Source organism: Rhincodon typus, chromosome 14 (genome assembly GCF_021869965.1).
Source record: "Rhincodon typus isolate 14 chromosome 14, sRhiTyp1.1, whole genome shotgun sequence".
Taxonomy (NCBI): domain Eukaryota; kingdom Metazoa; phylum Chordata; class Chondrichthyes; order Orectolobiformes; family Rhincodontidae; genus Rhincodon; species Rhincodon typus.
In genome coordinates, this window is record NC_063345.1 from 12,046,855 (window position 1) to 12,058,683 (window position 11,829).

At 44.7% G+C, this 11,829-nt stretch overlaps 1 protein-coding gene across 1 annotated transcript in view; it reads left to right on the forward strand.

Annotated features, from left to right (window-relative positions):
* Positions 1-11,829, forward strand: part of LOC109935591 (neuronal PAS domain-containing protein 2-like) — a 174,589-nt gene that overhangs the window by 140,725 nt on the left and 22,035 nt on the right. The window contains exon 4 of the mRNA XM_048605268.1: positions 2,069-2,158. Within this exon, the coding sequence (XP_048461225.1) occupies positions 2,069-2,158 (90 nt within the window). The remainder of the gene's footprint in view (positions 1-2,068; positions 2,159-11,829) is intronic.

The window sequence follows — 11,829 nt, forward strand, 5'->3', positions numbered from 1 at the left end:
GGTGTAGGTACGGAAGAGGGATTGTTCCACGTAACCTACAAAGAGGCAGGCGTAGCTTGGGCCCATGCGGGTACCCATGGCTACCCCCTTTGTCTGTAGGAAGTGGGAGGAATTGAAAGAGAAGTTGTTGAGTGTGAGGACGAGTTCGGCTAAGCGGATGAGGGTATCAGTGGAGGGGGACTGGTCGGGCCTGCGGGACAGGAAGAAGCGGAGGGCCTTAAGGCCATCTGCATGGGGAATGCAGGTGTAGAGGGACTGGACGTCCATGGTAAAGATGAGGTGTTGGGGACCGGGGAATTGGAAGTTCTGGAGGAGGTGGAGGGCGTGGGTGGTGTCACGGACATAGGTAGGGAGTTCCTGGACCAAGGGGGAGAAAATGGAGTCTAGATAGTTGGAGATCAGTTCGGTGGGGCAGGAGCAGGCGGAGACAATGGGTCGACCAGGGCATTCAGGTTTGTGGATTTTGGGAAGGAGATAGAAGTGGGCAGTGCGAGGTTGGGGAACGATGAGGTTGGAGGCTGTGGGTGGGAGGTCACCTGAGGTGATGAGGTTGTGGATGGTTTGCGAGATGATGGTTTGGTGCTCAGGGGTGGGGTCATGATCAAGGGGGTGGTAGGAGGAGGTGTCGGAGAGTTGGCGTCCGGCCTCGGCGATGTAGAGGTCAGTGCGCGATACTACAACTGCGCCTCCCTTGTCCGCGGGTTTTATGGTGAAGTTGGGATTGGAGCGGAGGGAGCGGAGGGCTGCACGTTCTGCGGGGGAGAGGTTGGAGTGGGTGAGAGGGGTGGAGAGGTTGAGGCGATTGATGTCTCGACGGCAGTTGGAGATGAAGAGGTCGAGGGAGGGTAGGAGGCCTTGGGGTGGTGTCCAGGAGGAGGGGGTGTGTTGGAAGCGGGAGAAGGGGTCAGTAGAGGGAGGGTTAGGTTCACGGTTGAAGAAGTAAGCGTGGAGGCGGAGGCGGCAGAAAAACTGCTCTATGTCCAAGCGTGAGCGGTATTCGTTGATCTGTGGGTGGAGGGGGACAAAGGTGAGCCCTTTACTGAGGACTGACCGTTCGTCCTCAGTAAGGGGTAGGTCTGGGGGGATGGTGAAGACTCGGCAGGGCTGGGTGCTGCTGTCTCCTCTGGAGCTGCTGGCTTCGACCTGTTTGTTTCCTCTCCACCTATCCTCTCCTCTATCCCTCTTCTATCCGCCTCCCACTCTCTCCCTATTTATTTCAAAACCCCCTTTCCCTCCCCCTTTTCTGATGAAGGGTCTAGGCCCGAAACGTCAGCCTCTCTGCTCCTATGATGCTGCTTGGCCTGCTGTGTTCATCCAGCCCTGCACCTTGTTGTCTCGGATTCTCCAGCATCTGCAGTTCCTACTATCTTTGGAACTTATTAGTGTTCATACATTTGCATGGTTTTAGCTGCTTAAACTGCAGCAAACCCTCTATACACACATCAGGGTCCCTAACCCTTGCCTCTGCCAACCTAAAACTAATATAGACAAGGTGTAGAGCTGGATGAACACAGCAGGCCAAGCAGCATCAGAGGAGCAGGAAGGCTGGTGTTTCGGGCTTAGACCCTTCTTCAGAAATGGGGGAGGGGAAGGGGGTTCTGAAATAAATAGGGAGAGAGGGGAAGGCGGATAGAAGATGGATAGAGGAGAAGATAGGTGGAGAGGATCTTGATAGAGGTTTACAAGATGATGAGAGGCATAGATAGAGTGGATAGTCAGAGACTTTTTCCCAGTCATTATTTCAATAATTAACCTGCATTACTGTGAATGAGTGAGGGGCAAGGAAGTTCTGTATGGGTAGATCTGTCAGTTGCTTAGTTAGGAGACTTTTAAACATGACAAGCCACTTTTTTGCATGTCACACAGTTGGCTGATCATGTATAAGTTGTCACTTTGGCATAGAAACCAAGGTATAATTGACCTATTTCTTTGGCATGTACTGCTCATCCATTCTGACTTTGATGGTGTCATGTTCTTAAATTTACCTCACTTGCTCGAAAGGAGAAAGAAATGTAAAAGTCACTTGAGTGGTGTTTTAGCACTTGTATTTTTATTTTGTTTCATTTAGGCTTTAGACGGGTTTCTCATTGCACTCAGCGCTGATGGAAACATTATTTATATCTCCGACAGTGTTTCTTCATTGCTTGGGCATTTACCGGTAAGCATTGCAGAATCATTTGATAAGATTCTCTCCTTTTGCACTTGTAACCTTGCACAGTTTGGACAAGAGAGAACCTGTAGAGTCAGGGGAGACTAATGAGATAGCAGATTGATTTTGACCTGCTGGTTTCCACTATAAACGTGCCTTATTCTGCAAATGTGGATAGGCTCCATTCAACAACTACAAGTCAAGTTTCTTTCTACAGTGAGAATTCTTTGTTCCACAGCTTCAATTGAAAGTAACTCACTCACAAGTTTCTTGATGTCACTGGTGTGCATTTCATTGTTCTCTTGAACATTTCTACTTTGAGTTCTTACTTACTAAGCTCAGCTTTGAAAAATGCTCTATTTTATAGAATCATAGAATCCCTACAGGCCCTTCGGCCTCACAAGTCCACACCGAACCTCAAAGCATCCCACCCAGACACATCCCCCTATAACCCACCTAATCTACACCTCCCTGAACACTACGGGCAATTTAGCGTGGCCAATCCACCTAGCCTGAGCATCTTTGGACTGTGGGAGGAAACCGGAGCACCCAGAGGAAACCCACGCAATCAAGGGGAGAATGTGCAAACTCCACACAAACAGTCACCCAAGGCTGGAATCGAACCCGGGTCCCTGGCGATGTGAGGCACCAGTGCTAACCACTGTGCCACTGTGCCACCCCACAATGTCAGCTTTCATCTATCCACACATAATGGTACTGCTGCTGACCAGAACAAAGAAAAGATTCTATTTCCAGAATATAATATGCATTATTAGTCTCAAATGTGTTATTTGTACAACATAGAACATAGAACAGTACAGGCCCTTCGGCCTACGATGTTGTGCCGACTTATTATCCTACTAAGATCAATCTACCCTGCATACCCCACATTTTACTATCCTCCATGTGCATATCCAAGAGTCGCTTAAAAGTCTCTAACGTATCTGACTCCACTACAACTGCTGGCAGCACATTCCACACACCCACCACTCTCTCTGTGTGAAGAACCTACCTCTGACATCTCCCCTATACCTTCCTCCAATCACCTTAAAATTATGCCCCCTCGTAATAGTCATTTCCGCCCTGGGAAAAAGTCTCTGACTATCCACTCTATCTATGCCTCTCATCATCTTGTAAACCTCTATCAAGTCATCTCTCATCCTTCTTCTCTCCAATGAAAAAAGCCCTAGCTCCATCAACCTTTCCTCATAAGACCTGCCCTCCAGTCCAGGCAGCATCCTGGTAAATCTCCTCTGCTGCCTCTCTAAAGCTTTCACATCTTTCTTATAATGAGGTGACCAGAACTGAACACAATATTTCAAGTGTGGTCTAACCAGAGTTTTATAGAGCTGCAGCATAACCATAATAGTATTAGACTGAACTACATAGCCTTCCATATTTATCATTCTAATTTCTTTTAGTTTCTATAAGGAATTCATAAAGCAGTAAATACATGATCTTAGCCAATGATCTTAAATAGTGCAGAAACTTGTAGTTTTATAAACACACTGATTTAAAATTTCATAACATCCAGTTTGATATATAGCTATATCAAACAAGACAGCACCTAATTTGCAGGTCATTAGTTGCAGAAGATCTATCTAACTCTTAGATGTTTACAACACAGAAGGAGGCCATTCAACCCAGTGTGTCTGTGCTGGTCAACAAAGACCTAACCAAACCAATCCCATTTTCTGCCTTTGGGCCCATAGCCCTGGGGTGCTATGGCAATACAGACAGATATCTAAATACTGCTTAAATGTTACAAGAATTTCAGGATGTTGCCAGGGTTAGAGGGTTTGAGCTATAGGGAGAGGGTGAATAAACTGGAGCTATTTTCCCTGGAGCATCGGAGGCTGAGGAGTGATTTATAGAGGTTTATAAAATCACTTAAGGTGCATGGATAGGATGAATAGCCAAGGTATTTTTCCCATGGTAGGGGAGTCCAAAACTAGAGGGCATAGGGTTAAGGTGAGAGGGGAAAGATTTAAAAGGGATATAAGGGACAACTTTTTCACAGAGAGTGGTGCATATGTATGGAGTGAGCTGCCAGAGGAAGTGGTGGAGGCTGGTACAATTACAACATTCAAAAAGCTTCTGGATGGGTATATGAATAGGAAGGGTTCAGAGGGATATGGGCAAAATGCTGGTGAATGGGACTAGATTTATTTAGGATACCTAGTCGGCATGGACAGGGTGGACTAAAGGGTCTGTTTCCGTGCTCTGCTTCTCTATGACTCTGAGTCTAAGTGCCCTTTCAGGAAGGGAGTTCCAGACTCCTACCACTCTCTGAGTGAAAAATCCTTTCCTCAGCGCTTCTCTGAGTATTCTACCATCTTCCTCAAATCTATGCCTTGTGGTCATTGACTCCTCTACTAATGGGAAAGGTGCCGTCCTATCTGACCTCTCTATGCTTCTCATAATCGTGTACACCTCCATCAGATGGCACAGTGGTTAGAACTGCTGCCTCACAGAGCCAGAGTTCGATTCCACCCTCAGGTGACTGTCTGTGTAGAGTTTGAAGTTACAGGACATCAGGTCATAGTAGCCCAACAGGTTGATTTTAAATTACAGTCAGGAGACAAAGAAGCAGCACTCAGAAAGCTTGTGATTTTAAATCAATCTGTTGGACTCTAACCTGGTCTTGTCTGATTCTGACTTTGTCCATCCCAGTCCAACACCGGCATCTCCACATCAGAAGTCTGCGCGGGTTTCCTCCTGGTGTTCCAGTTTCCTCCTACAGTCCAAAGATGTGCAGGTTAAGTGGATTTGCCACACTAAATTGCCTGTAGTGTCCAGGGATTTGCAGGCTAGGTGGATGAGCTACGGGAAATGCAGGGTTACAGAGATAGGGTACGGGGTTGGGTCAGGGTGGGATGCTCTTCAGAGGGCCAGTATGGACCTGTTGGGGTGAATGGCCTGTTTCCACACTGTAGGGATTCTATGATTCTACTTTAAAAAATCCCTTCTCAATCTCTGCTACGCCAAGCAAGACAGCCCCAGGTTACACAGCCATTCCTCATAGTTCAAAGCCTCTAGCCCAAAGTAGCTCCATGTAAATCTCCTCTGCCCCCTCTCTAACATTTCTCATCTCCTCAGATTCCAATAGAGTGTGTGACTCAGAATGCATAGAAAGCTGAGGTACGCAGTTAATGAATGAACCTGTCATTGCACATGGATGGGAAATGGTTAATTTATGATCATACCTAAAATCCTCACCAATTGGAAAGGAAGACAACATTATTACTTACTTATTAGAGGCATTAGTTACACTCGACCAATTGCAATGGGTGTGCCACATTATCCGCATTCCGACACAAGACTCCCCAAACGTGCTCCACTCCGTACTCCACAATGGTAAGTAATCACCAGGAGGGTAGAGGTAACCTGACAAGGACACTCTGAAATCCTCCAGATGCAACATCCCCACCAACATGTGGAAATCACTTGCTGTCAAACTGGTGAAGAAGCATCGCAAAGGTACCAACCAGTTTGAGGCCACCAAGTGGAGCACATGGAGCAGTGAAAGAGTGTGAAGAATCTAGAGCATCCCACCCACCCACCGCCTCAAACCCCTACTGCTCCCCCCACCTTCCCCATGGCCGAGATTGCGGCTCTAGGATTGATCTATTCAGCCACGATCCAGCATATGGGGAGGCGATGGCCTAGTGATATTATTGCTGGACTGTTAATCCAGAGACCCAGATAACATTCGGGGACCCGGGTTCGAATCCCACCACGGCAGATGGTGGAATCTGAATTCAATAAAATATCTGGAATTAAGAATCTGATGATGACCGTGAATCCATTGCCGGTTGTCGGGAAAAACCCATCTGATTCACTAATGTCCTTTATGAAAGGAAACTGGGCATTTAGGGATGGGCAATAAATGCTGCCTAGCCAGCAACACCCTCATCCCGTGAATAAAGAGAGAAAAATAAAACACCCTCCTGGAGAGGAAGCAATGTTTCCTCAATCCTGAGGGTTTGCCAACAAAGAATCTGTCTCACACAACCATGTCTGTACTCTTAGAACAACTGCATATTGTCAGCAAGTAATTGGGGAATGAAATAGCAAGAAGGCTCCATCTTCAACACTATAATTCCAACCAAACTAATCCCCAAACTCCGAGAACAAAGCCTTGGCTCCGCCTTCTGCAACTGGATCCTCAGCTTCCTGGCCCATAGACGGCAATCCGTGAAGATCGACAACAGCACCTCCTCCATGATAATCCTCAACGTTGGCGCCCCGCAAGGATGTGTACTCAGCCCCCTACTCTACTCCCTGTACACTTATGTCAAAAGTCACATGACAGATATAGTCCAACAGGTTTATTTGAAATCACAGGCTTTTGGAGCACTGCCAAGGGACTTATGACTGTGCAGCCAAATTTCGTCCAACACATATCTATGAGTTTGCTGATGATGCTATCATTGTATGCCAGATACCGAACAATGATGAGTCAGAATATAGGAAGGAGATAGAGTGCTTGGTGGCATGGTATAAAGATTACAAAAAGATAACAATCTCTCCCTCAGTCAGCAAAACTTCAGGAAGAAAGGAGGTGGTCAAGCCCCTATCTACATGAACGGGGCTGAGAGCATCAGGTTCCTAGGAGTGACGATAACCAACAATCTGTCCTGGTCCTCCCGTGTAGCTGTGACGGTCAAGAAGGCACAACAATGCCTCTTTTCAGGAAGGGTCACTGGACCCAAAACATTAACTCTGATTTTTTCTTCACAGATGCTACCAGACCTGCTCAGCTTTATCAGAACTTTGTTTTTGTTCCTGATTTACAGCGTCTGCAGTTCTTTCAGTTTTTAATGCCTCTTCTTCCTCAGGCGTCTCAGGGAAGTCAGCATGTCCATAAGGATCCTCACCAACTTCTACAGATACACCATAGAAAGCATTCTATCCGGGTGCATTGCAGCCTGGTACAGCAACTGCTCTGCCCAGGATCTTAAGAAACTACAGAAAGTTTTATGCACAGCCCAGACCATCATGCAAGCCAATCTCCCATCCATGGATTCAATCTACACTTCACATTGCCGTGGAAAGGCAGTCAACATCATCAGAGACCCCTCCCACTCCAGTTATATTCTATTCCAACCTTTTCTGTCGGGCAAAAGATACAAAAGCTTAAACACACGTACCAACAGGTTCAAGAACAGCTTCTTCCCTGTTGTTATTAGACTTCTGAATGGATGTCTCTAATATCAAATCGAATGTTGACCTTGGGTTTGTGCTCGTTTGTTCGGTATCTGGCCTACAATGATGGTGTCGTCAGCAACTTGTAGATATGTGTTGGATGAAATTTGGCTGCACAGTCATAAGCTTGTCTGCCTCGCTCTGTTTAAATACCCTATGATCTGTACATCCTTGTATGTTATGATCTGCCTGCACTGCTCGCAAAACAAAACTTTCCATGTGCTTAGGTACATGTGACAACAATAAATCAAATCTAATCAGATTGACTTCAGTCCCCACAAATGAGTAATAAGGGGTAGGGGATACACAGAAAGAAAAAATAGTTGCAATCCACTCAAGAGACAGTTGTGGTTGTGAACGTAGCCACAGCTCTAGAGTTGATTAAACTGAGACACTGACTGTACAGTCTGTCTGATAGTGAATGGATATTCGGGGGGTCACCAGGTGGGTTTCTGTCATTTGTCAAACAGCATCTGGCACCCAGCATATACTCAGAAAACCTGAGGGCCAATGAAAGATGTCAGTCAGGTTATTGATAGAATGCGTTCAGCTCATCAGTAATGAGGAGATTGAAATCCTCGAACTCTGAAAAAGTCAACTTCTCAGATGGAACTGAGCCTGGAGGAGGATGCAGGTTGGCTGCACAGTTCCAGCAAATCCATTCATTCCCAAGACAATAAAAGGAATAAAGAGACAGGAAGTGGATTTGATCAGATTCACTGCACCCCCAGACCATTGTGCAATCTACTCAAGTGGGCCCAGTCAAAGAATGATAACCAGAACAACAGATTACAAATTTATTGATGCAATTACGAGATGGTGGATTGTTAATTCTAACACCAATATGTGTGGCCCTGCAAACAGATGGCTAATAACAAGTATTCATGTATGAGTGTCAAAATCTCTGCTTGCAAACGTTGTGAAAACCAGAGAGTATTAACTTTTTGAGATCTTATTAACCATTTCCCTTCCCACCTGTTGCATTTCTCCAGCATTTTCTGCTTTTATTTCAGATCTCCAGCATCTGTATTTTATTTACATTCCTCAAATTCAATTCCATTTCTTAAGTTAAGCATTTAGAAGAGTATATTGATGGGATTTAGATGAATTAAAGTGAAAGGAGAATCCTATGAAGCAAAAAGAATACCATGGACCAGTTGGGCTGAACTGCCAACTTCTTTGTTATATTTTCTATGTCATTTAGCCAGATTTCCCTACACTTCTCCTAACTTGGAACCCGTTTAAATAAAGAAGGGATGAAACAATTCAGAATAGAATGTAAATTTATTGTCATGTGTACTTTTACGTGAAAAATACAGGGGTAAGTTTTATAAGTCTCCCCATTTGCCTAACTCTGCAATCATAGATCTTCCAACTTAATTGACCTTCGTGAAATTCGCTTTGACGTCTATAGCCAGTTAAGTGCAAAGTCCAGGACAGATTTGATTGTTTAATTCTGACCTGTTAGAGAGCAGAGATGTGCAAATGAATCGACCATCTATGTCCAATCCATCTAAACCTTAAATTTCATTCCTAACCTCATGCCCAACAAAATCCTCTTCAAAGAAATTAATATTGAAACTTTAACTATGTCAGTTTAGAAATTAATTACTTTCACTATTAATCATTTGAATCATTTACTGAACCATTTATTGTCATGTGTATTCAATGTAAAAATACAGTGAAAAGTGTATACCTTTGCCGTGCATACATGGCACCATCCACATTAACTTTGAATAAGATAAGAAAAAAAAATTACTTAAGAGAGTCCAACTTTCCTCTCCACTGCTGCAGTCCCACTTTCCAGCCCTCGCTATGCCTCTGCCAGAGTCCCACTCCGGGCCTTCCGGCCCTCGCTATGCCTCTGCCAGAGTCCCACTCCAGGCCTTCCAGCCCTCGCTATGCCTCTGCCAGAGTCCCATTCCAGGCCTTCCAGCCCTCACCATGCCATTGCCAACGTACCGCCCTGGGCAGCCTCAGTGGCATAGCCTTGTCACTGCTGCCTCACCAGCCCGCTCTTACTGACCCACTCTTGATCTGCCGCCATCACTCTGGCACACGCTCGATCCGCTGTCGCTGCAGGACACAACCCGCACATTCAGCTCCCGCCACGAGGTTCCCGGTCGCGACCCGACTCCTTCCCTTCTCTTTAGTTAGGTAATTAAAATGGGTTGGGGAGGAATAGAATTACTACAGAGGGAAAGAGAAGAAGCGAGAAAAAAAAAGGAAGGACAAAGAAAGAAAGAGAAGGAGAACTGGCGAGCAGAGTGGAGCAACGAATGGAGCGACTTACCATCAACACAATGCCACGAAATCCCAGTTCCATAGTTAGATGCATGACTCAGTGAGGCATTGAGTATTGGACCTTAAATAAATTCAACTTCCACTCCCTAGTCTCTGCTGACTTTACTGATCTCTGAACGGCAGTTTAAGGACTTCTATAATTACCCTTCACAGCTCTGAACAAGTGAGAGGAATAAGAATGGTGGAATGCACTGTCTGAAATTGTGGTGGAAGCAGTTTCAAAGGGGAATTGGATCCATGGTGAAAAGGTAATAATTGGAGGACAATGGAGGTCTGAGACTAATTGGATAGCTCCTTCAAAGAACCGACACAGGAAAGATGGGCTGACTGGCCTCCTTATTATTCCTGTTTGAAAGTGGATATTGGATGAAATCACAAAGTGGCTCAGCTTGGACTATTTGAAGTTCAAATAGCCTGCAGATGCTTATCAACATCTTGCACATGTGGATCAAATATCATAAGGAGTCCCACTCTGGGCTAAAGCATGCAGAATTAGAAGTTACCTAAATGGACTGATGTGAAGAGGGGGCCCACCAGGAACAATGTTAATAGCATAAACTCCCACACTATACTACTTCCCAGGAAATTCGCCAATGCTCTCGTGTCTTAATATGTTGTACAAAGTTGCTCCAAATCTTATTATTTATAAAATTAGCCCTCAGCATTACATTAGCAGAGTACCAGTAGGTCTGGCATCCAGTAATTTGTGTCGTTTGTATATTAGTTTCTCACATTGTCTGTTCTTTTGAATTTTCAATGGCTTAGATGCTTCGAGGGTGATCTAATTTAAAACCTTAAGATGCTAATGGGATTTGTAAAGTAGGAAGAGAGTTATCATTTATTGTGGTGGGGAAATCCACTTAAAACTAAGAAAAAGCAAATACCACAGATGCTGAAATCTGAAACAAACGTGGAAATTGCTGGAGAAACTCAGCAGGTCAGGCATCATCTGGAGACAGAGAGAGAAAAACAGAGTTAACGTTTCAATTCAGTTTCTTCAGAAAAGTCATACTAGACTCAAACGTTAAATCTGTTTCTGTCTCTGTGTCCAGATGATGCCAGACCTGCTGAGGTCTCTCTATGGATTTCTCTCTACCTACCTTACAAATGCCATTAGCATCTTAAGCTTTTAAATTAGATCACCCTCAAAGCATCTAAGCCATTGAAAGTCATATCACAGATATGTATAAGGCTAAAAGAGACCATTTGGCCCATCATGTCTACACTGCCATGTGATGAGTTATTTCCCTACTGCCATTTTCCTGCCTTCTCACCATAACCTTGCACATTCTCCCTTTCAGATGACAATTGCATTCTCTTTTCAATACTTCAGTTGAACCTAAATCCATCATTGTCCCAGGCAGTGCATTCCAGACGGACCTTAATAGTTGTTGCAGCAAATAGTGTCTTTTCATTATCGCTTTTGCTTCTTTTGATAATTGTTTTTAATCTGTGCCCTCTTCTTTTTAAGTCTTTCATGAGTGGAAACAGTATCTCCTTCTGTTCAGATCCCTCATGATGTTGGATACTGTCTATTAAATCTCCTTTAATCTTCTCTTCTTCAAGGAAGACTGTCCTAAATACTCCAAGCAATTGTCATAACTGAGATTATGCTGCTTGGCCTGCTGTGTTCATCCAGCCCTGCACCTTGTTGTCTCGGATTCTCCAGCATCTGCAGTTCCTACTATCTCTCTTCTTTATCCCTGGAACTATTCTTGTGAATCATTTTCTCTGAGGTCTTCACATCCTTCCTACAGTGCGGTCTCAGAACTGGAATACTATACTCCAGCAGAGGCTGAACCAGTGCCATTGCCAGTGAACATACTCCTTGTCATGTAGTCTATGCCCCTGTTAGTAGATTATACAATAATATTGTATGTATTATTAGCTGTTCTCTCAACCGGACCTGTCAAATTTAAACTCTCATACATATCTACCTGCACCCCAACCCTAAACCCTAAACCCTAACCCTAACCCTACCCCTAACCCAAAACCCTAACCCTAAACCCTAACCCAAAACTCTAACCCTAACCCAAAACCCTAACCCCAAACCCTAAATCTAACCCTAACCCTAACCCTAACCCAAAAACCTAACCTTAACCCTAACCCTAATCCTAACCCTAACCCTAACCCAAAACCCTAACCCAAAATCCTAACCCTAACCCTAA